At 37.3% G+C, this 12,296-nt stretch overlaps 1 protein-coding gene across 2 annotated transcripts; it reads left to right on the top strand.

The window, feature by feature from the left end:
- Positions 1-5: 5 nt before the first annotated feature.
- LOC143031602 (uncharacterized) lies at positions 6-11,650 on the top strand. 2 transcript variants are annotated; one of them, XM_076195671.1, is made up of 3 exons: positions 18-143; positions 806-984; positions 7,368-11,650. In XM_076195671.1, exon 3 carries the CDS (start codon positions 7,500-7,502, stop codon positions 8,778-8,780), a length of 1,281 nt encoding a protein of 426 aa, XP_076051786.1. In that variant the 5' UTR covers positions 18-143; positions 806-984; positions 7,368-7,499; the 3' UTR covers positions 8,781-11,650. The 2 variants fall into 2 exon arrangements, with proteins under 2 accessions (XP_076051787.1, XP_076051786.1); XM_076195672.1 differs by lacking the exon at positions 806-984 and having other exon boundaries at positions 6-143.
- The last annotated feature ends 646 nt before the right edge of the window (positions 11,651-12,296 follow it).

The following is a 12,296-nucleotide window of genomic DNA, read 5'->3' as shown; positions in this document are numbered from 1 at the left end:
CTGTCCTCAGATTTGCGCCACCTCAAACGGAACACTAATTTGTTCTTTTTTGGGGCCTGTCTGGACATTTCAGCACCTCAGCTAAAAGACACATTTAAAGGAATTCTGTAAACATGTGGAGGATGTAGCTGCAGTCTGTTCCGGTATGTTGTAACTATATGTTTTTCTATTTTGCCAGTTATTGACAGAATACGTAGTCGTAGTAGGAAGTCCTAAAAATTTATCTCCAGAGCTTAGGTATAGAAGAGTGTCCCAAGGTACTATGGAAGTGGTTTTGGAGATGAAAGAAATATCTGAATTATCAGATGTTTCTTCTTCCTCAGTCACGATCTTAGAGTATTATTTCACACTAAACACTAAAAAAAAAACAATACATTCAGCATAACTTCAGTATTTAAGCTAAAGTCCCAAGTCTGAACAGATTTTTTTCAGTAAACACCGAAATTAGCCAGCTTCTACCAGATGAGTGCAAGAAAAGTAAAACGGACTTCATTGTTTGCCATGAAAGAACCATAACAATGTGTTAAAATTGAGCATAACAAGTGACATATATTTTGGAGAATTCTTTGGCGCAGTCAAGGCTTATAACATTCAGTAATCAGTATATACATATGAATGAATTATATGAAGAGTATAGGACTGTGTAGGTCATTATCAATGCTCCTGAGGTTATAGATAAACACAGTAAAGAGTATTATCTCAGGTTGTTCAGTTAATCTGAGGTCCCTTTCTCAAATCTGGAGAAGATGAGCACTTGTATCTTCTCTATTCCATGCAGTAATGCTCATACATTTTTTTTTTCAAGAATGACCTCATCTTAAAAAAAAAACAAGAGAAACCCTCTGCAAGTGAACTTGGGCAAATCTGTAACAACTTCTCAGAAGAGTGCCCAGCCATGCACTAAAGATGCATGGCTAACAGAAAAACTTGTATATGGCAAGGAGTGAAACAAAAATAGACTGCCATTAATTATGAATGACTATAGTAAGTTGGCTACTTCCTTTAGTTTTATGAAGCAAGTTAATAAGGTATACAGCACGTTATACTATGAGGAAGCATTTGAAAAATAGCCCTCATAACAATATATATTTGACAAATCAATACTTCTAAGTATATTTGATAAAACTTTATATTCCCACTCCTCGTTAGATATAAATATGTTTGATTTAAGTCAAATTTGTTGGCAATATTTTTTTTTTTTTTTTTTTGAAAATTGCAAATGGCCACTTGTGCACATGGGTGTGTTATCTGTTGATTTATATGCACGCCAGTCAGAACGTCCCACTTGGCAGGCCAACACTTTGTCTTCCTCACTACGAAAAACCAATTTAGAATTTTACTGCCTAATCTCTCAATTCATTATACACAATATATGATATTGTTATTAGTTCTTTATATTCACTCCACAAGTGCACTTAGTATAAATGGAATACAAACAAGTGCTTCATAGTATGAACAATTACATAGGACTTGAAATCCTTCATCTTTGACATTCCTAGGACATCTATGAGATCTAGATGTGGCAAAGAATTTGTAAGGACAACAGTCATGCTGATAATAAGCAAGTATTAATATGGACACTCGTCAATCTTGCACTTGTATTTATTCTGTGATAGAAGTTATTTTTCTTATCTGTTCATTTCTTGGTGGTATTGCCTGGTTTGATGCTACTTCCAATCACTGCCTATATGGTCTGCAGAATGCATTTTTGTCAATAGGCCTATTGATTGTTTACATTCCCACATAATAGGTATGCAACAAACAGAAAGCCACAAATTAGGTAAAACAAATTACAGAGTTGTTATATTCTTGGCAACTTCTGTTTAATGCAAACCTTGCTGGTTACAGGAGTTAACCTATATTTATGATAGTTTTTTAGGTTTAAGGACGCCTGGCATATTCAGTTAGAATGTTTCAAAACTAGTGTCATTCTTCATAACCTAACCAAAATGTATTATCATTTTGTCTTCATGATTCAAAAGTAAGATTGCCACAGATGCAGATAAGTTTTTATGAAGAAATGATTGTACTTCATTTTAAGTGACTGATTTTACTGAATAACCATAACTTAACAAGCTACCCCCACCATGCTCCTTGTTTTAGTAGTTGATAGAACGAGAGGGTGTGGGGTGAGTCTAACCTAACTTAGGTATAGGTAGGGATGTGTAAGGTTCGGGTGATAATTTTTTTTTTTATGATGATAGACGCATTTTAGGTTTATTTATGATAATCTGGTACTATTTCTGCCATAATTAACTCATTTACTCCCAAATCCTGTGTATGTTGGGGGGAGGGGCAAAGGTGTTTCCTAATAAATGGAAACCAGTAAAGGGTTTGCAGGAATCGGACAAACACATTTCTGACATCCATGATTATTGGATGGCTGTAGACCTCTGCAAAAATTTTCCAATATTTCTTAATTTCAGTTACCTGTACTCATCATTGTTATTATTATTATACTATTATTATTATTACTATTATTATTATTATTATTATTATCTATATATAATTGTTATTGTTATTTTTAGATAGAGTGCATAGATAGTTTAGGGAGAAGTGTCAGTGTAGTGGTATTGGGAGATCTTAATGCTAGAGTAGGAAATTAACCAATAGATGGAGTGGTTGGGAAATGTAGAGTTTCAGGAAGAAATCGTAGTAGAGAGATGATAGTGGAGAGATGTCTAGAGAGTTGATGATAGCAAATACAATATTAAGAAAATCAAGGATAAGTACACAAGGGAGAGGGTGGTGAATGAAAGGGTGGTAGATAGGCCTTCAATAGACTATATAGTGGTAACCAAGAGAAGAGTAGGAAGAGTTTTGGATGTATATGTTCTAAGGGGAGAGTGGGGGGTTATCAAATAAGTTTTTGGTAGAAAGTAAAATGAGAGTGGTGGATAGATAGAGAAAGAGGAAAAGGATAGAAGGTAGGGAAGTGCTTAGAGTAAAATGCTTAAATGAGAATGAAAAGGAGTGCAAGAAGTTGAGAGAAGAATGGGAGGGAGTGAGAAATAGAGTAGAACTAGGAGTGGAGGAATAAGGATGGTTCAAGGAGATAGTCACAGGGTGCGCAAAGATGGTGTGTGGAAGAAGGAGGGCAGGAGGAAATGGAAGGGTAGTGAGTGGTGGGATGATGAAGCAAAGAAGGTTGCAGAAGAGAAGAAGGAAGCATTCACAGATTGGTTGCAAATTGGGATGAAGGAATCATATGAGAGGACAATAGGTAATAAGCAAATGTTAATAGGGACACTCGCCAATCATGTGCATGTATTTATTCTGCAGTAGAAGTTATTTCTGTTATATGTTCATTATTTGATGTTGCCTGGTTCGATGTTAATTCCAATCACATACAGGCACTGCCAATTTGGTAGGCAGAATGCAGTCTTGTCAAATTGCCTATTGATTGTTTACATTCTCGCATGAAAGATATGCAACAAGCATAGATACAAAGCCACAAATTAGGTAATATGTTTTAATGGGAAGTTTGTGGGTTACAGGAGTATTATATATGGGACTGGAATGCATTAAATACATACAGCGAAATTTCTTACAAGAGGATCCATTGGGTAAACAAATACTAGTAATCTACTTTATATAGGAATGTTCCAGAAATAACATTGTTTTCTTTATCCTGATCAAATTATGTTTTTTTGTGATTTAACCCATTCAACTCCGATGACAAGATGTCTTGTCATTTGGTCAAATAAAACAAAAAATCATAAAACACCAAAATGTTTGATCAAACACCAGAAAAATATGACGTCAGTCCTCGCTTCGCTCGCAGCGAAGCGAGGATTGACGTCATATTTTTCTGGTGTTTGATCAAACATTTTGGTGTTTTATGATTTTTTGTTTTATTTGACCAAATGACAAGACATCTTGTCATCGGAGTTGAATGGGTTAAGAGTAAGATTGCCATAGACACAAATAAATTTTCATAATGAAATAATTGTAATTCATTTTAAGTAATTGTTTTCACTAAATAACCATACCTCATCTCTACATCAACAACACTAATACCATACACAAACACACTGAAAATTCTTGGTGTAACATACGATACATCCATGTCTTTCAAACAACACATCACAAACATAAAAAACAAATGCACACCTAGACTTAACGCACTTAAGTCAATCACTGGAACAACATTTGGACAAAACAAAGAAACTGATATAACAATATACAAACAATGCATACGCTCAGTGATGAATTATGCGAGTCCTGCATGGGCTCCTAATCTCAGTGAGACACACTACAACACCCTTCAAATCATACAAAACAAAGCCCTAAAACAATTATAGGCTGCACAAATACAACACCTACAGACCATTTACACCATGAAACAAAAGTCCTCAAAGTCAAGGACCACCTCGACATGAGAGGCACACAAACACTTGCCGCAGCCACCACAAACACATCACACCTGCTACATTACATAGCAGAACACCCACACACATCAAGAAACATTAAAACAACACCCAGAGACCTTTATCACACACAGATACTCTCTTCTCTTCCTCCACAACCACCAAATACCAGCCTTTGGAAACATATTCATAATCATATCACTCACCGCTCCATTAACACACTGAAAGACAACACACTGCTACATGCCAGACCCCCTGATATCCACCCTTCTGAATCCTCTCTCCCACGAAAGGACAGAGTCCACCTGGCCACACTGCGGTGCGGCCACCACCCGGCACTTCTAAGCTACCAGAAGAGGCTGGATGACTGCATTGTGAACAGCTGCCCAGGATGTAACACTTCACCCCATACCATACAACACATAATGGAAGACTGCATTATACTCAATCATGCATGCAAACAACACAACATACACTCTATAAAGGATTTGCGGAAAAACCCAGTTTCGGCTGTGGCTTTCCTTGGGGAGATGGGACTGCTCGGACAGACAGTCTAGGGAACAACAACAACAACAACAACTAAATAACCATAACAAACTACTCCCCTTGTTTTAGTAGTTGATGGAACCGAGGAGTGTGGGGGGGGGGAGTTAAGTGTAACTTAACCTATAGGTGGGGATAGGCAAGGTTTGGCTGACTAGATTATTTATTTCTCAGTATAATATGATGGATTAACACAATTTATAGTTTCATTTTAGGTGTTCTATTTCTGCCAAAATTCACTTGTTCACTCACCAATATTTCTTATTTCCATTTATCTGTGCTATTGTATCCTATTATATTCTCATCGATTAAGGCAGATTTCGAACTTGAACATCTCCAAAGGACAATGTTCTCCAGACATAATCTCACGGCTAGCTGTGAGCCATTTTGTTATAAATTTTCATCCTCCTGACCCTGCTTCCCCTACCAATCTTGACCCCAGTGCCCTTCTGACCTCACACCTCCACCCACACATCCCCTCACCTCTGACTCCACCAGACACGATGGATTGTCATGTTTTTAACTCTACTTTTTCCCTTTCTACTCATATCTCAATTGTATATGTGTCTCTACAAATTCTTGTAACTTGTATTTTCCTGAAGAGGGCTATCTACTGTATTAGCCGAAATATAGAAGTTGTACTGTGGCTAATTCTTTTCAAATTAATTTTCAATTTACCAGTCACCTAAAAGATGAAATCATATGTTGATTTATGGGACAATCATGCAAATTTGTTATAACGTATTTGAAGTGGTTATTTTCACTAAATAACTATAACTCAACAAGCTACTGCAACTGAGTGCTTTGTTTAGTATTTGGTGGAAGGGAGGGGTGAACATAAAATATCCTAGGTGCAGTGAGGGATAGGTTAGGATAGATTATCTAGAAGTAATCTACGTCTCACACAAGGATGTCAAAAATCAACATTCTATATATCTTATTTGTAAAATACTGGAAGTGAGCATTAAGGGAGAGCGACTGGAGGAAGTGGATAGTTTTAGATACTTGGGTGCAAATGTGGCAGGAAAAGGTGGAGTGAAGGTGGAGGTAGAATGTAGCTTGAGAGAAGCAAGTAAATGCCTTGGTGGATTAAAAAGTGTAATGAGGAATAGACATTTGGGAATGGATGCTAAGAGGAGACTGTATGAAGGAGTGATTGTGCCAACAGCACTGTATGGAGCAGAAACATGGAACATAAGAGAGGAAGAGAGAAGGAGTTTGAATGTGTTTGAGATGAGGTGTCTGAGAAGTATGATGGGGGTTACTAGGCTGGATAGAGTGAGAAATGAGGAGGAGAACAGAGGTGGAAAGGGAGTTGGGAGATAGGGTTGATGAAAGAGTATTAGGATGGTTTGGACACATGGAAAGAATGAGTGAAGAAAGACAAGTAAAAGAGGTATGGAAGGCAGATGTGGAGGGAGTGAACATGAGGGGACGTCCTAGGATGAGGTGGATGGATGGGGTGAAGGGGGCTTTGGGGAAGATGGGAATGTCCGTTGAGAAAGGACGGGAGAGGACAGAAGACGGGTGAATGGAGAATGGTTTTATATGGAGGATGTTGTGATGCATGAGGTGGAATGGGTGGGGGGATGGGGGGTGAGGTAGTATGTGTGAGCAAAATTTTGACGCAGCCTGAAGGGATTTCTCCCCGTCTTCTCCTGTTATGCATGGGGGGACGGAGAGGGGGGGTTGACGATTTAATGAAGCGGCCTTGCTGTGGATGTGCTGTGTCTTGCGACACTGCTGATCCAGGGCAGTGGACAAGGTGCAGGGATGACCCATCATCCGGGAGGTGCTAAGATAAGAGGGAGGGTGGAGGGGTGTGGAGTGTATTCAGGGATGGAATGGGTGGGAATGATTTTATGCCTTTTCCTTTTTGGCTACCTCCCTTGTAAGGGGGAAAAAGCCTTGGTATATTTATGTATGTCTGTATAAAATTCTGGTGGTATTTCTGTGGAATTTTACTCGTATTCCCACCAGTCATGAGGTGAGGGGAGGAAGGGAGTTAAATGCATAATGAAAAACAAGTAATTTGCTGTAGAAATGTGTATCAGGATCCCATGAATCTCTCCAACGGTGATTTATGACTTCATTGATTGGTGTGTGTAGTGGTCCTCTGACATTCTTTTTATTTACAACTGTGCTTTTGTATCTCTTTTTTATTGTGTCCTCTATCTCTTTTCAGTATCTATTCAGTGACTCATTTTTCCTATCATCTCCTGATTAATTTTTACTGCCGCAGTCTCTGGTGTTGTTTTTTCTCTGCACAACCTCATAATTTATAATATTTGCTCAAACTTCCATTTCTTTCTTCTTCCATTAACCAGTAGTTGTTTGTTCCGTCCAACTACTGCATTTTGGTTAATGCCCCCACTGTATTTGTATATGCTCACATTGCTACTATTACATGCTCTCACAAAGTTGGATGTTGAATTGATTATATATTTCTTTCAGGTCAATGGGTGAATATCAACATTTCCTTGAAAAAAGGTATTGAAAGAATCTGTATGTTCCTAATTTAACAAAGAGAATTGTGTGTGGCATTTGCGGCACTGAAATATTATAAGTCATTTTAGATATCACACGATGACCCACACTGGAGAGAAACCTTTCGAAAGTGACCAGTGTGGTACAGCTTTATTAGAAAAGAGTGCTCTTGAACGATATGTGACGACTCACAATGAGGAGAAACTTTTCATGTGTGACCATTGTGATAAAGCTTTCTCGCGTAAGAGTAATCTCAAACGACATACGGTGACCCACACTGGAGAGAAACGTTTCCAATGTAACCTGTGTGATACAACTTTGTCAGAAAAGGGCTCTCTCAAACAACACATAATGACCCACACTGGCGAGAAGCCTTTCAAGTGTGACCTGTGTGATGCAGCTTTCTCAGGAAAGACTGCTCTCAAATATCACATGATGATCCACACTGGAGAGAAGCCTTTTAAGTGTGACCTGTGCTATGCAGCTTTCTCAAGAAAGTCTGTTCTCAAACGACATGTATTGACCCACACTGAAGAGAAGCCTTTTAAGTGTGACCAGTGCAATTCAACATTCTCAGAAAAGAGTGCTCTCAATTATCACATGATGACCCACACTGGAGAGAAACCCTTCAAGTGTGAACTGTGCGATGCAGCTTTCTCAACAAAAAGTGCTCTCAAATATCACGTGATGACCCACACTGGCGAGAAGCCTTTCAAATGTGACCTTTGTGATGCAGCTTTTCCAAGAAAGACTGCTCTCAAATGTCACATGAAGACACACACTGGAGAGAAGGCTTTCAAGTGTGACCTGTGTGGTGGAGCTTTCTCAACAAAGCGTCATCTCAATTTTCACATGATGGCTCACACTGGAGAGAAGCCTTTCAAGTGTGACATATGCAATGCAACTTTCTCATTGAAGAGTGGTCTCAAATATCATGTAATGACCCACACTGGAGAGAAACCTTTCAAGTGTGACCTATGTGATGCAGCTTTCTCACGGAAATATGATCTCAAACGACACATGATTACCCACACTGGAGAGAAGCCTTTCAATTGTGACATATGTGATGCAGCTTTCTCGGGGAAGAGTGCTCTCAAATATCACGTGATGACCCACACCGGAGAGAAGCCCTTCAATTGCGACCTTTGTGATGCAGCTTTCTCAGCAAAGAGTAATCTGAAACAACACATGGTGACCCACTCTGGAGAGAAACCTTTCCAATGTGATCTTTGTGATGCAACTTTCTCAGGAAGGAGTGCTCAAAAATACCACATGATGACCCACACTGGCGAGAAGCCATTCAAGTGTGACCTGTGTGTTGCAGCTTTCTCACGAAAGTATTATCTCAAACGACACGTGGTGACACACAGTGGAGAGTAACTTCAAGTGTGACCTACGCGATAAAGCTTAAAAAAAATCACATAGTTACACTGCCTCATGAAAGGTCTCCGGTATTGCGTGATGACCCACGCTGGTGAAAGGTCTCTTCAGAGTGACCTGGGTGATTTAATGTCTCTGGATGATGGTACGTTCAACTCTTAAGTAATCCACTGTTATAGACCTGTTTGTTTGACAAATTGCACACATATACTATCAGTTGTAAATTTAAGTTGGTTTACTGTCAGTTGTGCAGTTATTTAAGTGAACTTTGATTGGCCTATTATGTAATTATATTTTTGCTTCATAAAGTATTGAGTGTTCCATTTAGTGCACAAATGTTCTTGTAATTACGAAAAATCATCAAAAATATTAGGGAGTGGCATGACTGGTGGATATAGCTATCTGCACGTCATGATCGATGTAGTTCTGTTTACCTTAGTATTGTGCAAAGTTGTCTGGAGTATGCACAATTGCTGCATGTAATGTGTGTTACTGTAAGTATAACTACGATAATATATTCAACATTGTTTATTGAATCCCTACAGTTAAAAAAATCTTTTCAAGAGTAATATCAGATGTTTTGTGTTGTTATTTGTGCCAAGAAAATTTTGTGGTGTCAAGTAGTATTTGATTGTACCTTTTCTGCTGTAGTACATCCTGAGTGAGAATTTCATGGTCAGATCATTTGTGAAATATAGTACGACTCCCCCATGACTTCTAGTGCCTTTGCTCTATATACACTAGTTGTTAGTTTTTTATTATTATTTTGTTATCTTTGCTATAATTGTTTATGCTGTTATTACAATTTTTTAACATTATTTTTTTATTCATTATTTTTCTTGATTTTTATTTATAATACAATATCTATTTAAGGCCTTGTATATTGGCTGATATGGTTGCTCCTAGTGATGGGAGCTCTTAAAGACCACTTTTTTTTTTTTTTCCCTGTTGTGCTCTACATATGCAATGGCCAGTTCAAATGGTTTTTACCTGAACTGGTTCAATTTTCAATTTTAATCATTGACCTCTGCTTGTGTGTGTGGTGATTGAACCTGGGCAGCATGTGTAAGTTGATCTATTTCTCATAGTTTGGTACATTTATACTCCATCCATTTTATTTGAATCATCTTCAGATGCCTCCTTTTTTCAATAGTGTTATTTTGTGTTTCCTGTCCCTCTGAGATGCATTCTTGCTGGTCTTCTTGGAGTTCATTATATTTTTGTTGTTTTTGTCACTTACGAAGGCCACTCCTTTTTTTGAGCACCTGTACATGCACAAGACAGCATATCAATGAAATATATGTCTGAATCTCTAAAGATGGTCCGTCTGCTGAAGTCTTCAGTGGGGGAGGGGTTGACTTTATTTCTTAGAGAAATATGGAAACGAAAGACTATATCCAATGATGAAATGGCAAAATAATTTGGACTTAGTGCTAAAGTAGAAAATATGAATTCCATGTATTTTGCACAATATGCCATTGTGATGTGAATATCAGTGGCACAGTGAAAAATGCAGTTGACTAGCATGCCCAGCTCAAAAATCTTAAAATGAAAAAAATAATGGCTGCAGAATTGTGTAAAATGTATCATGCTGTGAAATTTCACCAGTCATACAGAACTCTTGATTGTGTAGTAAAAGGTGACAAAGAAACATATGACGACTCATTGAGAGTGAAGGGTGTAGCATGTGGCAAAACTCAAACTTCTGTGTGAGAATATTCTAGAACTGTATACAAATATATGGAATACATCAAAAAATATGTTTGTCTGTTTTTTCCTTTTTTGGTAGGAACTGATGATTTAAATGTGCAACAAAGTGATTCCCAGTACCTATGAGATACTTTACTTATGAGAAGGTGGTGCACCATATGTTACTTGACTTTTACAGCAATAACAATGAATCATCAGAGACCATAACAAGTCAGCTAATATCTAAACTCCTTGTTAAATATGTTTGATTTAGGTCAAAAGTGTCGGCAATATTTATTTATTTATTCATTTATGTATCTATTTATTTATTGAGAATTACAAATGGCCATTTGTGCAGATAGGTGTGTGTTATCTGTTTGTTTATATTCTTCTTGGCAGGCCAACACTTCGTCTTCCTCACTACGAAAAACCAATTTAAGAACTTTACTGCCTAATCTCTCAATTCACTATACACTAATTATGATATTATTAGTTCTTTATATTCACTCTACAAGTGTAATTAGTATTAATTGAATACAAACAAGTGCTTCATAGTATGAATAATTGCATAGGACTTGAAATCCTTCATCTTTGACATTCCTAGGACATCTATGAGATCCAGATGTGGCAAAGAATTTGTAAGGACAACAGTCGTGCAGGTAATAAGCAAGTATGAATATGGACACTCGTCAATTGTACACTTGTATCTATTCTGCGATAGAGGTTATTTTTCTTATCTGTTCATTACTTGGTGGTATTGCCTGGTTTGATGCTAGTTCTGATCACATATGGGTACTGCCAATATGGTCGGCAGAATGCATTCTTGTCAATAGGCTTATTGATTGTTTACATTCCTGCATGTTAGGTATGCAACAAACCGATACAAAGCTGCAAATTAGGTAAAAGAAATTACGAAGTTACTATATTCTTGTCAACTTCTTTTTAATGCTAACCTTGCAGGTTACAGGATTTAACCTATATTTATGATAGTGTTTTAGGTTTGAGGATGCCTGGCATGGTCAATTGGAATATTTCAGAAATAGCGTTGTTCTTCACAACATAACCAAAATGTATTATTATGTTGTCTTCGTGATTCAAAAGTAAGATTGTCACGGACGCAAATAAGTTTTCATGAAGAAAATTATTGTGCTTCATTTTAAGTGACTGATTTTACTGAATAACCATAAACTACTCCCACCATGTTCCTCGTTTTAGTAGTTTAGAACCAGAGGGATTAGGATGAGTCTAACCTAACTTAGGTATAGGTAAGGATGGGTAAGGTTTGGGTGAAATTATTTTTTTTTTTTTATGATGATAGACATAAGCATTTTAGATTTACTTGTAATCTTCTGGTACTATTTCTGACAAAATTCACTAATTTACTCCCCAATCCTGTGTATGTTAGGGGGGTGAAAGGTGTTTTCTAATAAATGGAAACCAGTAAAGGATTTGCAAGAATCGGACAAACACATTTCTGACATCCATGATTACTGGATGGTTGTAAACTTCTGCAAAAATTTTACCAAGCTCTTTTATTTCCAGTTACCTGTAATATTGTGTGTGTGCTTCATTATACTCTGATATCATTAGCATGATAGTTATCATTATCATTGTTATTATTGTTACTATTATCATTAATATTATTATTGTTATTATTATTATATAATTGCGAGGAACGGCGACCCCATATGAAAATGGGAAATGTCAACAAGAAAAGAAGATTATCATTTTTCATAGATTTAAATGAGTGTATAGAAAGTTTAGGGAGAAATGTTAGTGTGGTGGTATTGGGAGATCTTAAACATAGGGTAAGAAATGAGCCAATAG

This window comes from Oratosquilla oratoria, chromosome 12 (genome assembly GCF_046742065.1).
Source record: "Oratosquilla oratoria isolate Oo_2021 chromosome 12, ASM4674206v1, whole genome shotgun sequence".
Taxonomy (NCBI): Eukaryota; Metazoa; Arthropoda; class Malacostraca; order Stomatopoda; family Squillidae; genus Oratosquilla; species Oratosquilla oratoria.
This window is presented reverse-complemented; position numbering and strand designations above follow the sequence as displayed.

What these genes read in the sequence shown, in the direction of transcription:
- LOC143031602 (XM_076195672.1), top strand. Translation starts at nt 7,500, where the DNA reads ATGACCCACACTGGAGAGAAACCTTTCGAAAGTGACCAGTGTGGTACA.